Source organism: Bos grunniens, chromosome 1, assembly GCF_055505025.1.
Source record: "Bos grunniens cultivar Pamir isolate PY7600 chromosome 1, Bosgru_T2T1.0, whole genome shotgun sequence".
NCBI lineage: Eukaryota > Metazoa > Chordata > Mammalia > Artiodactyla > Bovidae > Bos > Bos grunniens.
Window position 1 is genome coordinate 4,750,179 of NC_141165.1, and position 23,965 is coordinate 4,774,143.

General features: G+C 38.4%; 1 protein-coding gene across 18 annotated transcripts in view; it reads left to right on the forward strand.

Annotated features, from left to right (window-relative positions):
- ANKRD28 (ankyrin repeat domain 28) overlaps window positions 1-23,965 on the forward strand; it is a 216,271-nt gene that overhangs the window by 74,270 nt on the left and 118,036 nt on the right. For 5 of the 18 annotated variants that reach the window (XM_086396049.1, XM_086396672.1, XM_086395822.1 and 2 more), the window contains one exon: window positions 16,875-16,958. The exons of 1 other annotated variant lie outside the window; for it this stretch is intronic. Coding sequence is in view for 4 of the 17 variants with exons in the window: in XM_086395822.1 (XP_086251948.1) it covers window positions 16,875-16,958 (84 nt within the window). In the remaining 13 variants the exon portion in view is untranslated. Of the gene's footprint in view, window positions 1-11,595; window positions 11,674-13,939; window positions 15,757-16,874; window positions 16,959-23,965 lie in introns of those variants that run through there. 12 more of the 18 variants (XM_086396292.1, XM_086396826.1, XM_086396436.1 and 9 more) reach the window with 10 other exon arrangements.

Sequence of the window (23,965 nt, forward strand, 5' to 3'; positions counted from 1 at the left end):
CTGTATTTCTTCTAAGGGATTCTTGCCCACAGTAGTAGATGTAATGGTCATCTGAATGAAATTTGCCCATTCTGATCCATGTTAGTTCACTGATTCCTAAAATGTCAGTGTTCACTCTGGCCATCTCCTATTTGACCAATTCCAATTTACCTAACATTCCATGGGCCTAACTTTCATGGACCTAACATTCCTGGTTCCTATGCAATATTTTTCTTTCGAACTTTAGTTCCATCACCAGTCACATCCATAGTTGGGCGTTGTTTTCACTTTGGTTCAACCTCCTCATTCTTTCTGAGCACTTTCTCCGCTCTCTGCAGTAGCATATTGGGCACCTACCAACCTGGGGAGTTCATGTTTCAGTGTCATATCCTTTTGTGTTTTCATACTCTTCGTGGGATTCTCAAGGCAAAAATATTGAAGTGATTTGCCATTCTCTTCTCCAGTGGACAACGTTTTGCCAGAACAAAGGTACCCAAAGAAATACTGTGCTGACCGATGACTAGCCAGTTTTTGTTAAGTTATCTTATGAACTCTATGTGGAATACTAATATATGTGAAGAGGCCTCTGAATAAAGAAAACGGCACCTATAAAGTTCATGTAGTTTGTTTCATAAGAAAGTATGTTATTGTCTTCAAGCCAAGATTTGTACCATGATAAAATTAGATGTTTTTATGTTTTGAGATAAGAGACAAAGAAAAAAGAAAGAACTGGTGAGCTATTCAAATTAAGACAAATATTTAGGAAATATCAGCTAAGGCAGTTCTCTCCTGAGGTGTTTATTTTACTGTAGAACAGTGCATATTAGCATCAGTGACTCTGAGCTGCCATAAAAATCTAAACTATGATCTTTGTCTTTAGACAGTCATGTAGATAGCATATTGAAGTTGGTTCTTATAGATTGAAGTCAGTGTTGTACAACCTGATTGTCACCAGCCAAATGGCTGGCCACTGTAACTGAGGAACTAAATTCTTAATTGTGTTTAATTGTCTTAGTTATTGGAAAACTTTTAAGTATGCTTGGAACAACTTGAGCACATATATTGTAAACTTACACGATCTGAATAGAGAGTAGTTATTTCCAATGACAATTTGCTGTTTTCATTGAGGTAGGCTTTAACTCTAAACTCTACAGGAAATTTTAAAGACAGTTTTAATAGTAAGGTATCTGATAACTATATTGACTACAAGTTAATGCAGTGTTTTGGATATTCGATAACACAGTATTATAATTAATTTTACGTGCCTCACCATTTTAGGATGTGTTTGCTTGAAAATTTTAATTTACGTATGTGGCTCACTTTATATTTCTAGTAGATGGCACTTACCTACATGTTGGGTAGCTGACTGCTGTTCTTGCATTATAAATAGTTTTAGCCTGAAATAGTTTTAGTGTTTCAACATGTTTTTCTCTGAAATATGATGAAGAATGAGTTTTGATATTAAATGTTCTAGCTAGAAGACTGTTGGTTTCTTTGAGAAGGCACCTTTCTGGTAAATTAAAGGAGGAAAAATTATCAACACTGAAATTTATTTAGGTTGGTAAAAAAGTAATTGCCATTTCAGACTGTGAATTTAAATGATCATCAGTTCAGTTCAGTTCAGTCGCTCAGTCGTGTCCGACCCTTTGCGACCCCATGAATCACAGCACACCAGGCCTCCCTGTCCATCACCAACTCCCGGAGTTCACTCAGACTCACGTCCAACGAGTCAGTGATGCCATCCAGCCATCTCATCCTCTGTCGTCCCCTTCTCCTCCTGCCCCCAGTCCCTCCCAGCATCAGGGTCTTTTCCAGTGAGTCAAGTCTTCGCATGAGGTGGCCAAAGTACTGGAGTTTCAGCTTTAGCATCATTCCTTCCAAAGAAATCCCAGGGCTGATCTCCTTCAGAATGGACTGGTTGGATCTCCTTGCAGTCCAAGGGACTCTCAAGAGTCTTCTCCAGCACCACAGTACAAAAGCATCAATTCTTCAGCGCTCAGCCTTCTTCACAGTCCAACTCTCACATCCATACATGACCACTGGAAAAACCATAGCCTTGACTAGACGAACCTTTGTTAGCAAAGTAATGTTTCTGCTTTTGAATATGCTATCTAGGTTGGTCATAACTTTCCTTCCAAGGAGTAAGTGTCTTTTAATTTCATGGCTGCAGTCACCATCTGCAGTGATTTTGGAGCCCAAAAAAAGAAAGTCTGACACTGTTTGCACTGTTTCCCCATCTATTTGCCATGAAGTGATGGGACTGGATGCCATGATCTTAGTTTTCTGAATGTTGAGCTTTAAGCCAACTTTTTCACTCTCCACTTTCACTTTCATCAAGAGGCTTTTTAGTTCCTCTTCTCTTTCTGCCATAAGGGTGGTGTCATCTGCATATCTGAGGTTATTGATATTTCTCCTGGCAATCTTGATTCCAGCTTGTGTTTCTTCCAGTCCAGCGTTTCTCATGATGTACTCTGCATAGAAGTTAAATAAGCAGGGTGACAATATACAGCCTTGACGTACTCCTTTTCCTATTTGGAACCAGTCTGTTGTTCCATGTCCAGTTCTAACTGTTGCTTCCTGACCTGCATACAAATTTCTCAAGAGGCAGATCAGGTGGTCTGGTATTCCCATCTCTTTCAGAATTTTCCACAGTTATTGTGATCCACACAGTCAAAGGCTTTGGCATAGTCAATAAAGCAGAAATAGATGTTTTTCTGGAACATACCTAGGCTCAAATTCATCTTTATTAATCAAAATAAGAAGCACTACAATCAACACATTTTTGTCAATGATTTTTTTTCCTTTAGCATAAAAATCGGTGCCTTATGATTCAGCGAACTCTTGGAAAGAATTATATGTTTCCTGCTGGCTGTCAAAGCATTTTCCCTGCAAAAAGTTGTTGAGATGCCGGAAGAAGTGGTAGTTAGTTGGTGAGAAGTCAGGTGAATATGGCAGACGAGGCAAACTTCGTAGCCCAATTCGTTCAACTTCTGAAGTATTGGTATGCGACATGCATCCATCTGGCCATTGTTGTGAAGAATTGAGCTGTTTCTGTTGACCAGTGCGGGCTGCAGCTGTTGCAGTTTTTGATGCATCTCATTAATTTGCTGAGCATGCTTTTCAGATGTCATGGTTTTGCTGGGATTCAGAAAGCTGTAGTGGATCAGACGGGCAGCAGACCACCAAACAGTGACTGTGACCTCTTTTTGGGGCAAATTTGTCTTTGTACTGAGCTGGTCATGACCGGTTGTCATATAAAATGTACTTCTGGTCGCATATCACAATCCGATCAAGAAATGGTTCACTGTTGTGTAGAATAAGAGGAGATGATATTTCAAAACGATTTTTCTGCCCGAGGCACGAATCCCATGAGGAGCCTGGTGGGCTAGTGTCCTTTGGATTTCAATGAGTCGGACACAACTGAAGTGACTTAGCACGCAGCACGTGAGGCATTCACTTTGAGCTTTTTCACCTTTCCAGTTTGCTTCAAATGCCGAACAACCATAAAATGATCAGCGTTGAGGCTCTTCAGCAGCTTCTCCTGTAGTTACAAGAGGATCAGCTTTGATGATCCTCTCTGTTGGTTGTTGTCAGCTTCTGATGGCCTGCCCCTGCACTCCTCATCTTCAAGGCTCTCATCTCCTTTGCAAAGCTTCTTGAATCACTGCCGCACCATACATCTGTTAGCAGTTCCTGGCAGATGAATTGTTGTGAGTTGTCTCTGCTGCTTTACAACCCATTTTGAACTCCAGTAAGAAAATTGCTCAAATTTACTTTTTGTGTAACATCATTTCCCTAGTCTAAAATAAATATAAAATAAATAGCAAGTAATAAGTCATGAGCAAAAAAACATAAAGTGAGAAATGTGCATTAAAATGACATATAACATAACCACATTTATTTATTTAAGAATGTATTCTGGTATCAAATGGCAAAGTTCAGCAGTGCAAAGCCAGTCACTTTTGCGCCAACCTAATACATAGCTTTATGAAGGACAGCAGTTTTTTAAGAAAGTGGGCAGTTAGAATGTATCTTTATATACCAATTACAGTTCATAAGTTTATATACTGTACTCCTTACCAGTGACTGCATTAGTGACAGGTATAGTCTGTACCTCTTACTTAAGTCTTCTATATATATTGCTTTTTACTATCTTGCGTTCTTACCTTGTACATGTTAATTTTTTTCATGTATGATGTAGTACCTCATTTAGGCCGCAGGAGGTCTTTTTTCCTCCAACTTTATTTATGTATAATTGACAAGTAAAGACTGTGTTTGTTTAAGGTTTATGACATGACAATAAAATATACATTATGAAATGGTTACTACAGTCAAGCTGAACATGTTAACTAGCAAGTCTCATTTCATATAGTTATCTGTTTTTTTGCTTTTGTGATAACACAAGATCTACTCTCAGCAAATTCAAAGCTTTCATACAGTAGTTAATTATCATCACCGTGCTGTATGTTCAGTTCAGTTTAGTTGCTCAGTCGTGTCCGACTCTTTGCAACCCCATGAATCGCAGCACGCCAGGCCTCCCTGTCCATCACCAACTCCCAGAGTTCACTCAGACTCACATCCATCAAGTCGGTGATGCCATCCAGCCATCTCATCCTCTGCCGTCCCCTTCTCCTCCTGTCCCTAATCCCTCCCAGCATCAGGGTCTTTTCCAATGAGTCAAGTCTTCGCATGAGGTGACCAAAGTACTGGAGTTTCAGCTTTAGCATCATTCCTTCCAAAAGAAATCCCAGGGCTGATCTCCTTCAGAATGGACTGGTTGGATCTCCTTGCAGTCCAAGGGACTCTCAAGAGTCTTCTCCAGCACCACAGTTCAAAAGCATCAATTCTTCAGTGCTCAGCTTTCTTCACAGTCCAACTCTCACATCCATACATGACTACAGGAAAAACCATAGCCTTGACTAGACGGACCTTTGTTAGCAAAGTAATGTCTCTGCTTTTGAATATGCTACCTAGGTTGGTCATAACTTTCCTTCCAAGGAGTAAGCTGTATGTTAGATCCCCAGAATTTATTCACCTTATAACTGAAGGTTTGTACCTTTAGATTACCAACATCATTTCCTCCATTCTACCCTCCGCTTCTATGAGTTCAGCTTTTTAAGATTTCACGTATAAATGGAATCACAGTATTTTTCTGTGTCTGGCTTATTTCACTCATCGTAATATCCTTCCGATTCATCCATGTTGTTGGAAATGCCACAGTTTCCTTCATTTTTACAGCTGAATACTATTCCATTGCATGCACATATACTGTATTTTATTGATCCATTCATCTGTCAGTAGACTCTTAGACTGTTTCCATTTCTTGGCTTTGTGAATAACGGTGCAATGAGCACAGGAGTATGATACACTCTGCATTGTATCTGCATTGGTAGAGATAACTCTTTGAGATACTGGCTTAATTTCCCTTGAATGTGTACGTAGAAGTGAGATCATGGGATCTTGTGGTAGTTTTATATTTAATTTTTTCAGGAACCTCCCTCTGGTTTTCATACTAGCTGTTCCAGTCTACATTCCCACCAACAGTGTACAAAGGGTTTCCTTTTCCCCGTGTTCTCACCAACACTTGTCTCATCTTTATGGTACTAGCTGTCCTAACAGGTGTGAAATGAAATCTCATTTTGGTTTTGCTTTGAATAACCCTAGTTATTAATGATGTTGAACACCTTATGTCGTGTACATGAGAACATCATGTACCCATTGGTCATTTATATGTTTTCTTTAGAAAAATATGTACTTTAAAAAAAGAAGGAGAAAAATACCTACATGGGTCTTTTGTCCATTTTAAAAATCAGGTTATTTGGTTTTTGTTTTTTTGTGGGGTTTTGTTTGTTTGTTTGTTTTGCTGTTGAGTTGCATGAGTTCCTTGTATATCTTGCATGTTAACCCCTTAACAGATACATGGACTGCAAATATTTCCTCCCATTACATAGGTTGTCTTTTCAATTTGTTGGTGGTCTCCTTTGCTGTCTCGAAGCGTCTTAGTTTGGTGCAGTCCCACTTGTTTATATTTGCTTTTGTTGTCTGTGTTTTGGGTATCGTATCCAAAAAATCACTAGGTTGTTTGAGGTCTTTGAAGGTGATGATGATATATGATATTTTGTGATCCTTTGGTGTGGTATACAGAGTGGGGTGGAAATATTAATATTTAGGTATTTGTTGAATTATTTGGTATTGTTATTTCAGTGAATGCTTTAGGAATAAAGTATTCTTGCCAAAAGGTTTTTAGATTATTTCAATGTACTGGACTTTGAGAAGGATTGAACCAAATCTTAGCATTCTTTAGGAATGTTTTTATACCCACCTAGAATTAGGCTGAGTGACTTCACTTTCACTTTTCACTCTCATGCTTTGGAGAAGGAAATGGCAACCCACTCCAGTGTTCTTGCCTGGAGAATCCCAGGGACAGAAGAGCCTGGTAGGCTACCATCTCTGGGGTCGCACAGAGTCGGACACGACTGAAGCGACTTAGCAGCAGCAGCAGCAGCAGAATTAGGCTGCTTTGGGATTGCTAACACTTCATTTTCAAATCATGAAAGTGTATACTAAGAGACTTTGGATTAATATTTGAAACCAACTGAGAGCTTGAAGGAACTATAGATAAGATAAAACAAATCATAGTCCCCATTTTATAAATTCAGAAACTGAAGAAGACCTAAACTGCTTGACCTCTAGCAAGCTCTAGTCTCCCAAGTCAGAAACCACCTGATTCCTCCCTCCTGCATCCAGTTTGTTAGCATGGCCAGTAAGTCCCACTTCTAAAATGTATCTATCTGTCTCTCCATTTACATGCCCAGCACCCTAGATCAGATCACTCATCTTCTGGATCACTGCAGGGGTCTCCTAACTGGGTTTTGGCTTCCTTTCTTCTACTCCAGTCCTCTCTACACTGAAGCCACTTAATCTTTTTAAAGCAAACTATGATGATCTTTTTAAAGCAAACCTTGCTGTAAAAGTTTTAATAACTTTTCAGTCACTTAATCAAAACCACAAACTTTAGTTGTAAAGTTTGATAAAGAGTCCACCTGCTAAGTTTGATAAAGACCCCACATGCCTCTGAGCCACTCGGCCTGTGTGCCACAGCTGTTAAGCCTGCGCCCTGGAACCTGGGAGCCACACCTGCTGAGCCTTTGTGCCTCAGCTCCTGAAGCCCGAGCTCCCTGGAGCCCATACTCTGCAACAGGAGGAGGCACTGCAGTGAGAAGCCCACACACCACTAGAGAGTAGCCCCCCTCACTGCAACTGGAGAAAAGCCTGAGCAAATAAATAAAATTATTTTTTAAAAAACAAAGACTTTATAACTTGGTTTACCAAGCCCTGGGTAAGCTGAGTTTGCTGTTTCTCCAGCTGCGTCTGCCCTTGTCCCTCATGATTGCTCCTCCAACCACGTGGGCCTTCCTTTAGATCCTTCCCTTCCAGAATTGCTTTCCTTCTACAGTTGGTCACAGTTTCTAGTTTTGTAATATTTATTTGTGGGTAAGCTTCATTAGAACACAGATTGACTTTTTATTCATAATTTTGTTTTCTTGACCTGGAAGAAAGCCCAGCACATAGTAGATGAGGAATAAATACAGATGGAGAGTCTCTGACTGACTGGATGTTATTGAGCCCCCATTTACAATATATAAATTGTATATACAATTGTATATTCAGTATATAAATTGTAAAATAGTACCCACGGATGGTGGTGGAGGATTCAGCAAGAATATGTGTAATAAGCATTTGTTTCATTTTCCCTCTGTTGATTCTCCTTTGCTTATACAGCATAATATAGTGGGTTGTTCTTCAAGCTGTTTTCTGGTCACTTATTGTTTCTGTTAAATTTTTTGTGGCTTGTGTTTATAAGTTATTGTGTGTAAGTGATTGTTTCTGTTAAATTTGTTATGGCTAATGTTTATAGGTGCATTTCATTTATTGAAAATATAAGTGGCTATAACGTGTACTGGAGTATGAATGGTAGAAGAGCAGGGCTGGACAGGTATAACTGGTGATTAAAGAAAGAATAAGAATCTCATTTGGAGTTAGGTTCAGCTCCATGTGAAAAGAGACTGAGAATCACAGTGACTTAAAACAAGGCAGAACTATTTTTCTCTAACATAAAAGTCAGGAAGTAAGCGGACTTCCCTGGTGGCTCAGACAGTAAAGAATCTGTCTGCAGTGCAGAGCACCCAGGTTTGATCCCGGACCAGGAAGATTCCCTGGAGAAGAATTAGATATCCACTCCAGTATTCTTGCCTGGAGAATTCCATGGAAAGAGGAGCCTGGTGGACTACAGTCCATGGGGTTGCTAAGAGTGGGATATGACTGAGCGACTAACACTTCCACTTTTCAGAAAGTAGGCAGTCCAGGACTTTTATGGCAGTTCTGTCCCACGGAGTCCTCAGGAACCCAGATCCCATTCAGCTTGCTTTTCCACTACGCTAGACTCTGGTCCTTAGTTGGTTTAAGATGGTGGCCAATCTTTCATGTTCCAGGAAGCAGGATGGATATGTCATTTGTTCTAGAAACTTTTCTGGAAGCCACATGACACCTCTACTTAAAATACTTGTTAGAAGTTTGTCTTGTGGCTCCTCACTAAAGGGAAACTGGGAGGTATTGTCTTTGTCATGTGAGTATACTTAACTGAAAACTTGTATGTTCTAGTTGAATGGAAAATGGCAAAAACGGGTACAAAATGTGTTCTTTGCAAAGAATGCATTGGAAAAGACCCTGATTCTGGGAAGGATTGAAGGTAGGAGAAGGGAACAAGAGAAGATAAAATGGTTGGATGGCATCACCGACTTGATGGATATGAGCTTGAGCAAGCTCCAGGAGTTGGTGATAGACAGGGAAGTCTGGTGGGCTACAGTCCATGGGGTTGCAAAGAGTTGGACACGACTGAGCAACGGAACTGAATTTGTTAGCACTGTGAAGTATATAGTAATATTAAAGATGAAAGAGTTAATAGTTCATTATTTATCATTATACAGTATTGGTAGGTTGAAACCACTTGAGGTCTTCAGATAACATTGGCTATTTTAGAAGTATGATTGGGTAAACATTTAGAAAATTGGTTCAGTTCAGTTCAGTCGCTCAGTCATGTCCAACTCTTTGCGACCCCATGAACCGCAACATGCTGGGCGTCCCTGTCCATCACCAACTCCCGGAGTTCACCCAAACTCATGTCCATCAAGTCGATGATGCCATCCAGCCATCTCATCCTCTGTTGTCCCCTTCTCCTCCTGCGCCCAATCCCTCCCAGCATCAGGATCTTTTCAAATGAGTCAGCTCTTTGCATCAGATGGCCAAAATATTGGAGTTTCAGCTTCAACATCAGTCCTTCCAGTGGACACCCAGGACTGATCTCCTTTAGGGTGGACTGGTTGGATCTCCTTGCAGTCCAAGGGACTCTCAAGAGTCTTCTCCAGCACCACAGTTCCAAAGCATCAATTCTTCGGCTCTCAGCTTTCTTCACAGTCCAACTCTCACATCCACACATGACCACTGGAAAAACCATAGCCTTGACTAGACGGACCTTTGTTGACAAAGTAATGTCTCTGCTTTTTAATATGCTGTCTAGGTTGGTCATAACTTTCCTTCCAAGGAGCAAGCGTCTTTTTATTTCATAGTTTCCCCACTGTTTCCCCATCTATTTGCCATGAAGTGATGGGACTGGATGCCATGATCTTAGTTTTCTGAATGTTGAGCTTTAAGCCAGCTTTTCACTCTCCTCTTTCACTTTCATCAAGAAGCTTTTTAGTTCTTCACTTTCTGCCATAAGGGTGGTCATATCTGCATATCTGAGGTTATTGATATTTCTCCCAGCAATCTTGATTCCAGCTTGTGCTTCATCCAGCCCAGTGTTTCTCATGATGTACTCTGCATAGAAGTTAAATAAGCAGGGTGACAATATACAGCCTTGATGTACTCCTTTCCCTATTTGGAACCAGTCTGTTGTTCCATGTCCAGTTCTAACTGTTGCTTCCTGATCTGCATATAGGTTTCTCAAGAGGCAGGTCCCATCTCTTTCAGAATTTTCTGCAGGTTATTGTGATCCACACAGTCAAAGGCTTTGGCATAGTCAAGAAAGCAGAAATAGATGTTTTTGTGGAACTCTCTTGCTTTTTCGATGATCCAGTGGATGTTGGCAATTTGATCTCTGGTTCCTCTGCCTTTTCTAAAACCAGCTTGAACATCTGGAAGTTCCCAGTTCATGTTTTGCTGAAGCCTGACTTGGAGAATTTTGAGCATTACTTTACTAGTGTGTGAGATGAGCGCAATTGTGCAGTAGTTTGAGCATTCTTTGGCATTTTGTTTCTTTGGGATTGGAATGAAAACTGACCTTTTCCTAGCTGAGAAATACATTACAGATGGAGAATTAAATCTGATCTCTTTCAAGGATTTTGAATTCATCATTTAAAAAATATATAGTGCCAGTTTGCAGTAGCTCTGCTAATCACATGGAAATCTGACCAGTAGCCTAGAGAGCAACTGTTTCTTTATTCTTTGCACCTCACCCCCGCCCCCGACCCTGCTTCCTCGTACCCTGCTTGCTTTTAAATCTGTTCACAGACTTTTTCCAAAGTATATGGACTGGGGAGGCATATAACTCAAGAGGATTGTTCAGGATCCTTGAACTGTGAGAACTGTTTCTGAAACATAATTTGAACCCACCATTTTTTACCACAAGCTTTTATTTTTTAATACTCAGACTAATTTGGTGCGGAGTAATCATTTGGCATACCCTCGATAAAATATTTTATTCTGTAATAATCAGTCTGGAGTTTATAAATTTTTAAGAGATAAGATGAGCTTTGGGTTGACTGTTCAGAAAGGAAAAATCATTTGTATCAAGAAAAGAAATTCTGTTGTAACAATATGGGGAACCTAAAAATAATCTTCCAGGATGTTAAACTTTTTATCAGTAAAATGAGAATTTTGAGCCAGCTTTTCCATGAATTAACTCTGTGTGAAAAGTAGGGAGTAAGCTTTTGAGAGGATACATTTTAATCTAAAGAATGGAAGGATTATGAAGTTGTCATTGAAATTGTTGGCCTATTAAAAAGTTAATCTGATATGGCCTAAAAATTAAATGCCTCACAAAAAAAAAAAAAAACATTTTCTTGCATTGTTCAACTGAAAACGGCAAAAACCCCATTGTTGAATTAAATCTGCAGTTGTTGTCCATTTTTCCTCCTAGCCATTTTCTCCATTCCTGATTTCTTCAGTGGCTTCCCTTGATGGCTCAGCGATAGACTCCTCATGCCAGTGCAGCAGACCTGGGCGCCATCCCTGGGTCAGGAAGATGCCCAGGAAGAGGAAAGAACAACTCTCTCCAGTGTTCTTGTCCAGGATGGACAGAGGAGCCTAGTTGGGCCACAGTCCACAGGGTCGCTAAATGTCGGGACAGGACTTAGCAACTAAGCCACAGCAGTGTTTTCAGTACTCACTTACCCATGTCCTTTAAGATGTGAATGCCTTGAAATGAGGGGGCCTCTCATATTCAGTAGGAAATGTAAAACAGTGCTGTATGGCACTGTTAACATACAATGTTTCAGTATTTTTTTTATAAGTTAATGTATTATGGGCCAATACTTTTTATTCTTGCTCTTTCCCTAGGCTGTGAAATACAATGAATGTGGAGGAATACAAACACCTCTTGCCTAAGTTTATTGCTCTCTTCCCCAGTAACACTTGGTAAGCACTAGTCTGGTTACAGGAGTGTAAAGTTTCTAGCAGGCTCTCTAGAGGCCTGAAAAGGGTGGGGACTTAGTAACAGGATGGAATCTCCAGACCCCCAAACGGAATCACTTCCCCAGTAGGGGCAGGTTGTCAGTATCCAGGGTTTCACAAGGAATATCTTTTAACTATCCTAAGTATCTGTAATAATACTATTATCTTTATTTTAAACTTTACTCTTAATAACACCACAAAGTAGATTCTGTCAGCTCTTTAGTAGATACTGAAATGATTCACGGAAATGTTAAGTAACTTGCTCAAGGTCACACAGTTATGTTTCCTAGTAGGAAGCCGGATTAGATTAGTTTGGTTACAGAGCCTGTCTTCTCAATCAGTGTTCTGTTACAGTGTGTCTCCAAGGTGAACATCTCTGGAGATTATTATTCTCAGAAGTCTAAGTCTTAGACTCAAGGACTAAAGCAGCTTGCTCAAAGACACAGCTTTGTCTTGGGATCTGAACTCCAGGCAGGCTGACTGCCGAGCCGGTAGTTTGAACCGTCCTCAGTATCATTGTTCTATATGCTGTCAGCTTACACGTTTAAGTTGCTCTCCCCCTAGAGGCACGGGATTCATTGTGCTGCACTTTAATACCCCCATGTTTACTGGTTGAAATACATGAATCCTGCCCCCACTGTCTTTTATATTTTTTCCACTCTATTCCTGAGTCTTGTGACATAATAGAATTTATTTCAGTGAAATTATTTACAGATGGAGATATTGGAGGAAACAATATGTATGTAGCATAGCCCCTACCTTCAAGGAGCTTGCTTTCTGTTTGGGAAAAACCAAAGTATAGAATTTGACCTAGAGCAAGAAAACAGGATGTACCTGCTTAGGTCTAAGCAGGTGAACTTATATACTGGAGACTTTAGAACAAGCTAAAATTGTCCGTATAAAAAGAGATTTTGTTTGGGGGGCGAGGCCCCCTGACAGTGACAGTATATTGTTACTATAGTGGTTTCATGCACGTCAGAATACTTGCATGTCTTTATTTTGACTTAAAACCATTTATATTTTTAAAAGTAACTGAATTTTTGGCACACGTTAGTATTTTAGTACAGTTATGTTAGGGTTATAGGTTTTTTCTTAAATTGATAATGGGTTTTGTTGTTGAATTCTGGCTTTCTTGTTTATATTATGCTGGATTTTTTTCTTTTTTTTTTTTTTAGTGTTCTGATAAATCAACTGACTTAAGTGTGTGAGGTAACATTAGCCCTGAAGTACCTATTTAAAAATAACTTGTTTGGGAATATTATTGCAATAAATAGTATGTTACTTTGTTACCTAAACTTTTCACAATCATTTAGATGATTTGTCTTCTAAGATCACTTTTACAGTCTGGTATTATAGAGTACAGAACTCTTTGACGAGAGTGTATGCGTACAGTCAGTGGAAGCAGAGTAGATTAGAAAGAGCATGTGTTTACAATTAGGTACAGCTTTACTAATTTGCCAACTATGGATATAGTAATTTCTAAGTCTGTTTTTTCTCTTTACATATGGGAATGTAGCAGGGCCACTGTGAATATTAACTGAGAATGTAACATCTAGCACATCACAAATGTTCAGGAATATTATGTTTATTAATAAAAATGCTGGTTGACAGATGAAAACAAAGATTGAGGCAGAATCATAGTATTTTCTTGTCATTTTTCTGTGGGAAAATAATCCCGTCCTTAGTAAACCAAGAAATGGGGAGGAAACAGAGAAAGCCAACTATAAATTGGTTGTTTTTAACACTTATTTGTAGCTCCAGGATAATTACTTTTATAGGGAGGGAGAAGATTCTTTGCTTTGTGTTAACCCTTTACCACTACCAAGGACTTGAAACAATAGATTTATGTAGCTACTCAACAGATTTTAAGGCTTTGTTCCACATCCAGATCGGAAGACAGTATTATTTCTTTTGTGAAATTCAAGTGATTAGTAGAATTTTACAATTAGAATTTCTCCAATATGGGATTTTCATTTTTCTCTTTCAAAACATGATTTGGTTGACTAAATTTAACAACTCAGAAATTGTTAGTAAATCTTAAATTTCTTTTGTTTAAACTTCTTTACATTCTTGAAAATAACATACATGTAAAAATGGTCTTGAGGAAATAGGAAGAAAACCGTGGGTTTATGGTATTTATGTTCTCATAAAATGCTCCTCCATGTCTAGTTCTCTTTTATGGGTTCACTGCAGACATTCTCACTGCAGCTGTCACTATAGGGTTAAACATTTGCTGTATTGTAACATACGAAAGCAGTTAAACTGTTTGGAATTGTTTACTTGCTAAAACCAGTGTTAGTCAGCAGAGGCAGTACACCAGATTTCCTTGTGGCTTTTAGTGGAAAATGGTAAAAGCGCACTCATTTTTCGGTTATAGAATTTTTTAGTTTGATCTGGATTAGTCACAGAACTGGCATGAACCTTCTAATTGTGAAGGCTGTCCAAACGCACTGTTTTTTTCTCCTGCTGGAGGAAGTCACATCCGGAGCAGTAGCTCAGCTCTCTGGTAAGTGAAACATGTGAGCATTACTAGGCATTTCACCCTGCGGTTCTGCAGTCCTTGCTCTTCAGACTGTTGCTCAGTTGGAATGCTTCTATGGGGCCGATCCTGAGGTTCTCTGTTTGTTAAGGACCTGCTACTCATTTGGAGGTGTCAGTGGCGGTTTGCAAGATCATATGAGGAACAGGAAAGCATCTGAAATCGACTGAAAAAGAAAACTGTAGCGGTTTTCACAGTGGAAGGAAACTATATTGGCACAGAGGCAGATGATTGAATAAAGTAGTTGGCTCAGAGAAGATGCACAGTCTGCTGTTTTTTCCTCTGAATGAAGACTCTTTGATGGAAGCTGCATTCATGTGGAGATCAAAGAAAACACTGGAATGATAAACTACTGGAGTTTTCTCCCTCTCTTTTTTAAAAATGAAAAGCCTGAAGCTGTAATTTGAGCTCAAATGCCTTCTAATTCCTTCGCAGCCTGCCTGTTCCATTAGGATTCTCCGCTAACACCGTTTCTGCTTGGTGCCTGTGCCCTTTTGCTGGAGCAGCCACAGACCACTGCCTGATGGAGGAAGAATGAACACTATGCTTTTCCTGTGCTGTCGATGGGAATAAAGCTAACTGTTTCTTCTCTTATATGGAATATCTGGATTAATCAAGCTGTATTCTAGTACCAAGAGTCTTATTGTCTCTTGTGGTCTGACTCATTGCATGTAAATGTACTGCAGCTTTGCTATTAATGCAGAGTGTTGTTTTTTTTTTCTTTTTCAAACACAGAAAGAATTGTCAACCTCTGAGCAACATTTTGAGAGCTCTAGCTGTATTTTTTTTTTTTTTCTGGATAGTATCTATATTAAACCAGCGAAGCTGAAGAAGTGGAGACAAATTAGAAGTGGAAACCGAATAGTGAGATTTTATATTTTATTTTCAATGATAAGCAAGCCAGCTGCTGGTAACTATGACCTTGCAGGCAGGAGTGGGTATAGCTGTGATCGTCTGTCTCAGCACTTGCTCCTCGTCTTATTCTGTTGTGTGTGGTGCTATCACCCAGACAGTGATCTTTTTATGCAAGTGAATTTCTGTAAAACAGAGTAGTAATATGACTGTTTTGGTAGCGGAAAAATAGTTTTAAATGAGCTTGTTCTGGATTCAGTTTTAGTTCTTGACATGTTGATGTGAAATTTCTTTTAAGTTTTACAGTAACCCGACAAAATAATAGAATTTGGGTTTGTTTGGTTTTTTTTTTAGGAAGTTATGTAGTTATAATTTTAAGCTTTAGTTTTTCTGATAGTACTTATTAACTTTAAAAACACCAGCTGTGCTTTTTAAAGGATGATTCTAAGCGCTGTACAGAAGAGGAGGAAAAGCTACTTGTGCTCTTCCAACTGTGACTTTTATCACATAGCTTAGAATTCAGCTTTTTAAAAGAACGAATGAGTCGAGTGTGTATTGTTGTTTTGGAGGAGGTAGAAGATGAGTCTCCTGAATTCATTTGTAAATTGCCACAGGAAAATAAATCCCTACATTCTGCACCTTCGGGAAATGTATTGGTAAGATACGAGAGTTTATATGTTTACTATCTTTTACTGAACTAGCAGGGTAAATTTTATTTTTTAAGCATAAATGCAAGTTAATTTCCACTAGTTACATAAAAAACCCAAGTGAAAGCAATATAGGTGTGTGAGTGTGATGTAATATTACTTGTGTATAAATACACACATTTCCTATTTTCACTTTTTCAGATGTTTAGATAACATTTCAGACTTTATCTCTTAATCTGTTAAAATGAGTTTAAAAAATAATTTGAGGATAGTAGGCTACAGCACCCATGTTTCAGTTTTTACTTGTGGTTTTAGAAACTGATGTGGCAAGTATGAGGAACTGTGTGTTTTAGGAAAGTTGGCTGTTGCCAGCAGCACCGAGGCACAGCCTTCTCTGTAGTGAATTTTATATATGTACATGCAGGGCTGTTACAGAAAAAGAATCAGGCTTCATCTTTAATTTTATTTTTAAAGCTTTGTCAATTAACTTTTTGTTTGAGAGTATAATGTGATACCTTATCAGAGAGGCTATATCATTGATTAAGAACTTGTTATATTTAGACATGCATGTGTCTGCCTCTTCATGTTACTCAGATTTACAGTAATTTTTGGTCTTTGAATAGCAGTGATTTTCATCAGCTGTCAGGTTTTCTTTGGATTTTTATCTTTACACATGGAATGCTAACTCATGCAAATTATTCGGGTGCCCGAAACAGAGCTGCTCGAGGAGGCTTCCTCTGTGGGCTCCTTGTCAAATGCCTGTTTGACGAGCTGTGTCCTGCAAGTATGTGTTGAGATGTCTCACTTGTATTTATTTGGACGATACTTTCTTTTTACTGTCTGTATAAAAAAAGGTTTCCACTCATATAAAATCTAATTATGGTTTTTATACTACCTAATTTTGGTCATATGGAATTGATTTTTTTTTAATTAGGCCTACTCTTTTTTCCAAAGAGGAATCTTGTACTTTCATATGATTTGACTTCATGAAACTTAGTTTATGTCAAAAGCCAAGTGATTTTTGTTGTGATAGGGAAGAAAAATTTTAGTTTAAAAGTTATGTGGAAATAGCTTAAGAATCATCCATGTGGTGTGATTAATGTTTTTATTACTCTCTTGTATTTTAGCCCTCACTGGTGCAAGCTATATTTAATGGAGATCCTGATGAAGTTCGAGCACTAATATTTAAGAAAGAAGATGTTAACTTTCAGGTAAAACAGTTTCACTGATACCAGCCTTGAAGCGTACTTTGCTAGAGTTGATGATTTTTGTTAAAAGACCTAACACAATTCTGTAAGTTTGTCTAAGCAAAGGTAGAAAGGTCTTGAGGCAAAAAGGAAAGGACTGGATATGTATATTCAGGGTAATTACTAAAACCTAGGACAACTAGGAGTCAGTGAAGGATTTTTGTTCCCCCAACCTTTTACTTTGAAATTTTTCACAGAAAAGTTGAAGAACTTTTTGAATACCCATATAACCTCCATCATTGATAACATTTGCCGTATTTGCTTTCTCTCCAATATTTACACAAGTTATTTTTATACTACACATATATTTATTCTTTTTCTGAATCCCATTTGAAAGTAAGTTATAGACGTCATGACACTTCACTGTTAAATATTCAGATGATGATTCTTTTTTGTGAACTTAAAATAAGAGACATGTCTTAAATTTATAATATATCTAACTTGGTTCTGAGGTCAAATTTGCTTTCTGTAAGCAATCATGGTAAACATTATACACAAAGATGCATCTGTTTGGGTATCACAGTAAATAAAAACATTGTTTGAAAGTTCTTCAGACTTTTAAAGATACAGTGGAATAACATTCAGGACTGACAGGAGGGACAGTTTTGGAAAGAGTGGGTATGTAGATAATTCTGTGTATGTTTCTCCAGTGGCAAAACTTTTTAATTTACTAAGCTGAGGTGGGTGAAAATATATAATTAACTGTAATAAAATCAAAATTTTTACTGTATATATTTTTACTGGAAGTTAATGTTTTCAGTATCTTTTTCATACGTGATTCACTTCTCTAAAAGATGGAGAGTAGGGAGAAGTCGTGATTCATAAGGTCCCTATAGCAACAGCAAAACAGATGACCTGGAATTGATTGGCCAGTTCTAAGAAAGACGTGTTCTGCCAGCTCATCTCCAGCTCTCATCTTTCCCCTGTTCTTTTGGATAGTGCTATCATGACCACTTGATGTTAAGTAGATATAAGAAGTATCTTATTTTTTTAAGGTTGAATTAACTGAGTAAATTTGAATCATTAGTTAAAATGATTCATCCTTACATTCTAAAATGTAACCAAAATGCTGTCGTTACATTTTTCCCTTAAGCATTGTGTTTAAGTTTATATTTACTGGAAACATTTACCTCATTCAGGATTTATTTTAAATGAAGTGCTGGTTACTTTATATAATTGGGGTGTCCTGGAGAGTATACTCAAGACAAAATAATTGTAGGGTATACGCTTAGGAGAAGGAGGAAAAGGCATTGTGTTCTATTTAACATACTGTTTTTTGTTTGTTTTAAACAGAACTAACAAATCTCATCTTATTGAGGAGGTTTGGTGTATAATCCTACTAACCATGGTTAATATGTCTATCATTATAAAGCCTCAATATAGCCAACTGCTTTTCTGCTATAATAATCAAATTATCTTAAATTTTAAAAGTTTTATGCTCAAAAGATTGTTATTGAGAATCAGTTTATTCCACTGTGATAGCCTTAGAAACTGTTCTGGGTCTGTAGTGTGTGACCTCTTAACTTTTATGACTTTTCATCTTTGCTTTTCTCCTTATAGATTCCTTTCTTTGCTTACTTGTAAAATATTGTTTCTTAACATCTGCTAGCTTGATCGCTTGTCTGAAACATAGACCCACGCTTAGAACTAAAAGCTTGGTTAGTGTTTCAAATCAGTAGACCCTTCTTGAGGGTGATTTTGTCTTTAATGATTCATGGAGTTTTGACAGTTTTTTAATGGTTCCTTTCCTTTTGTGACTCTTGATAGTTGACAGTATTGTCATCATCATATTTGTTAAGTCTTTGGCCATTCTTCTAATTTAGGGTGGCAATTTTTTCCCCTTATTTTTTTATCCTCCATGATAAGGAATTGCATAGGATTTTAAGAGGCGAGTGTGTATGTTTGTAATAAAACTTACACTGTTCTATAATATAAAACCTACTCATTCTAGATAGGTAATAAAATATTTTTAAGCTTTATGTCAGTGCAACAGTGGTGTTTTCTAAAATAATTTATTCAAATGAGTATTTGAGAATGACATCTTTTTGAAACGTATATTTTTTAAAGTTATTTTTGTTCTTAGAGTGGGTATAAGAGTTCAGATTTGTCTCTATACTGTTAAATAAGCATTGTTATTAATTTAGGTTAGCTTCTTGAGTCATATCCTGAAGTATTGAATACTATGGACCACTAAATAGCATCTTTCTTAGTAACGTATCTGATTTTTTAAAAACTGATATAAAATATTATGCATTCATATACTTTGGTCTGAGAAGGAAGTCTTTTATTATAGAAGCTACCTGAGATGATTTCACTAGAAAATATGGGAGTTTTCTTTTTGGAGACTTTGGCCCACAAGTGGTTGACTATCTGAGTAAATCCAGGAATTTGTTGCTTATACAGGAATTTAGTCCAGAACAGGGTGTTTGGGGGTTGGTTAAGACAGTAATATCATGGCCCTGGATGAGCTTCTCTCTGAGACTCTTGGCTTTCTCCTCCTGGTAAAGAGATAACTGCTGCATCCTGCACTTAAGACAAACAACCAGAAAAACTGGAAAGGAAACTCTGTAAATTTCCTTTTTTTCTTCTTTAATCAAGCAAAAGCTCTTTTTCAGAATTGCTACAAAACTCCCTGAGATTCCTTGGTTACAAGCCCACTGTAAACCAGTCCACCAGCAGAGGTAGAATGGGATTAGCTTTTTGCTTAGATAAGTCATTGTTCATCACCAGGTTCATCCTGTGGCATGAGAATAGCCGCTTATCCTCAGTGATTATATTGAACTCTATCTGGAGAAAATCAGCATTTTCAGGAAGGAATAAAAGGAAATTGCTGTTTGGATAGGTAACCTAGTAGAAGATTTTTGATTGCCTAAAAACAGTTGAAATAGGAAACTTTTAGAAAAATAGGTCACTCAGATGTGGAAGAAGCACTGTATGCCAAATAGGTGAAAAAGTTAAAAAAAAAATTCAAAGGAAGCTTGATATTCATAATTTAAAGAATTTAAGAAGGCTTTCTTATCTCTGCTTGCTGTTCTTTGGAACTCTGCATTCAGATGGGTGTATCTTTCCTTTCCTCTGTTGCTTTTTGCGTCTCTTGTCAAGTTGAACATTCTGCAGTGAACAATGCAAAGAAAGAGGGAAACAATAGAATGGGAAAGACTAGAGAACTCTCCAAGAAAATTTGAGATACCAAGGGAACACTTCATGCAAAGATGGGTACACTAAAGGACAGAAGCAGTATGGACCTAACAGAGGCAGAAAAGATTAAGAAGAGGTAGGAAGACTACACAGAAGAACTGTACAAAACAGATCTTAATGACCCGGATAACCAACATGGTGTGATCACTCGCCTAGAGCCAACCAAACATCTTGGAGTGCGAAGTCTAGTGGGCCTTAGGAAGCTCATCTATGAACAAAGCTAGTGGAGATGGTGGAATTCCAGCTGAGCCATTTCCAGTCCTAAAAGATGATGCTGTGAAAGTGCTGCACTCAATATGCCAGCAAATTTGGAAAACTTCACAGTGGCCACAAAACTGGAAAAGGTCAGTTTTCATTCCATTCCCAAAGAAAGGCAATGCCAAAGACTGTTCAAACTACCACACAATTGCACTCATCTTACATGCTAGCAAGGTAATGCTCAAAATCCTTTAAGCTAGGTTTCAACAGTATGTGAACAAAAAACTTCCAGATGTACCAGCTGGATTTAGAAAAGGCAGGGGAACCAGAGATCAAATTGCCAACATCCGCTGGATCATAGAAAAAGCAAGAGGATTCCAGAAAAAATCTGTTTCATTGACTATGCTAAAGCCTTTGACTCTGTGGATCACAACAAACTGGAAAATTTTCTTAAAAGATGGAAATACCAGACCATCATACCTGCCTCCTATGAAATCTGTATGCAGATCAAGAAATAACAGTTAGAATTGGTCATGGAACAGTGAACTGGTTCAAAATTCGGAAAGGAGTACATGAAGGCTATATATCGTCACCCTGCTTGTTATATGCCAAGTGCGGGGCTGGATGAAACGCAGGCTGGAATCAGGATCACCAGGAAAAATACCAGTAACCTCAGATACGCAGGTGACACTACCCTAATGGCAGAAAGTGGAGAGAAAGTAAAGAGCCTCTTGATGAAAGTGAAAGAGGAGAGTGAAAAGCTGGCTGAAAACTCGAAAAAACGAAGATCATGGCATCTGGTCCCATCTCTTTCATGGCAAATAGATGGGGAAACAGTGGAAACAGTGAGAGACTTTATTTTCTTGGGCTCTAAAATCACTGCAGATGGTGACTGCAGCCATGAAATTAAGACGCTCGCTCCTTGGAAGGAAAGCTATGGCAAACCTAGACAGCGTGTTCGAAAGCAGAGTCATCACTTTGCTGACAAAGGTCGGTTTGGTTCTTCCATTAGTGATGTACAGATGTGAGAGTCGGACCATGAAGAAGGCTGAGCACTGAAGAATTGGTGCTTTTGAACCGTGGTGCTGGAGAAGACTCTTGAGAGTCCCTTGGACAGCAAGGAGATCCAACCAGTCCATCCTAAAGGAAATCAACCCTGAATATTCACTGGAAGGACTGATGCTGAAGCTGAAGCTTCAGTACTCTGAACAGGCCAGCTGATGCAAAGAGCTGATGCATTGGAAAAAACCTTAATGCTGGAAAGATTGAGGGCAGAAGGAGAAAGGGGTGACAGAGGATGAGATGGTTGGGTGGCATATTGACTCAATGGCTGTAAGTTTGAGCAAACTGGGAGACAATGAAGGACAGGGAAGCCTGGTGTGCTGCAATCCATGGGGTTGCAAAGAGTTGAATATGACTGAACAACTAAACAGCAACAATGTAAAGAACAGTTTACAAGATATTTGAACAGGAATATAATTTGAAAGGTCTAAGTGCTTCTTAGACCTTATTGTGAAAGTGAAAGTTGCTCAGTTGTGTCTGACTCTTTGTGACCTCATAGACTATATAGTCCATGGAATTCTCCAGGCCAGAATATTGGAGTGGGTAGCCTTTCCTCTTCTCCAGGGGATCATCCCAACCCAGGAATCAAACCCAGGTCTCCCTCATTGCAGGCAGACTTTACGAGCTGAGCCACACATCCATTTTACTCTTTAGGACTTGCTTTTGTTGTAAAATGTGTAGGTTTACATTAATGGCCCTCATGGTTTTTTTCACACCCTAAACTTGCAAGGCACTAAAAATGTCAGACGAATGATCTCCTGCTTTTGTCCAGAAGTTTTCATTTGTGTTTTCAGATTTATATGGCAATAATAATAATACCTTTCCCTAGTATTATCAAAATTTAATGCCATATTATGGAGCCCAAATAATTTGAAATATTAATTACACGTTTCAGAGAAAAGGTATGACTTTATTAGAAAATTTTCCACAAGCAGGAATTGTTTGTTTCTATCCAGAGTGATATAAATTGATGTTAATTATTGAGTTTGTATTTCAGAGGCAGCAGTGTGCCTAAACCTTTTTATGGTTACTTGCTGTAACTCACACAACAATCTTGTAAAGTTGGTAGGTTGACATTTCCATCCCAGCAATAGGTGACAAAAATAAAACTCAGAAAGTGTTTAGCAGAACAGAATTTGAACCTATGTAGATTTGACAGAACCTGGGGAAGTTAAAAAGTAAATTCGAGATGTTTGTTTCTTTTGCCAAATAGTGCCATAAAACAGTAATGGTTTAAAAAAAAATGGATTTCTTTCCCCCTAAAAGTTAACGTCCACATTCTGTATGCAAATATAATCCTAAATTTCATAATCAAATACTGGTAAATTTTAGCATTGCAAATAAGTGAATAAACAAGCCTCCCTTAGTGCCATAGTTTTGGGCTGGATAAAAATGTCATTCAAAGTAATATCAAACCAGGGGTAATTATAATCCAGCCAACAGTGCTTTCAGTGTTTAAATCAGAGGAAGTCTTAGATTATGAATTCTGTGACTGTGACCCTTTTTAAACTCAGAAGAGTTGATTTAAGAACTAGTCAGTAGATCTTGCCTGTATCATATAAGCTTGATAATTTTGAAAATGCTACCTTGTATATTTTGCATATTGGTTTCTAAATTTAGATGTACTTTTTTATTGAAAATTTTTTAGAGTTGATTTTGCCAAAGTAGTCTTAAAAATACTGACGTCTGTTAAGCTTTCAAAAATACTTTCTGGGATCATGGAAATGAGGTTGCTTTACTCTCTCAGATGAAGTTGTTTGGCAAATACATACATGTGCATATATGTGTGTGTGTACATCACACAAGCAGATCATTTGTTTTCAGTATTATTGTAATAAGATTGTTGGCAGTTCACACAAAGTAGTAAACCATAAGTTTACACAAGTTGCCTGAACTCCACCCACCCTCATTCTTCAGTGTTCTCTAGCCTTTTCTAGAAATTACTAAGAAAAACCCTAATCTTTAACAAATCTTTCTGGTGACCACACGTTGCCTCTGCTGGCTGTCAGCACACCAAGCTGTTCATGTTCTGGAAGAGGTCTTTAACAGCCTCTTCTCTCAGTTGCTTGAGGTTACTATGGGTACTCTCTGTCCCCAGAACGTGTGTGTGTGCCTAATCTTTTACAGCTCTTCACAGTAATTGGTATTGGAGCCCACAGACCCCCAGCCCAGCTCACGTGCACCCACACAGTTCCCAGCTGGCCTCCACTGAGCATGTGGTAAAGTAGGGAAGGATTGGAGAGAGAAGAGCCGTCTTAGCTCCCACCCTTGAGAGGGTCAGCTGTAGTTTCTCCATCCCGAAATACTGCACCTCTCCTCTGTTCTTGCTAGTGCTTCTAGGTTTCAGCCTCAGACTTTCAAAGTTTCTTTACCAGCATTCAGCTTTCCTCCAGGATCCATAAATGAGCCTGTGTTCCATGTCGTTGTCTGTGAATGTCTTATTATGATAGTCCGGAAACAAAGTTTTGTCCAATGAAACCAGCAGTTTTTGCAGCTAGAAACTGATAGTGACT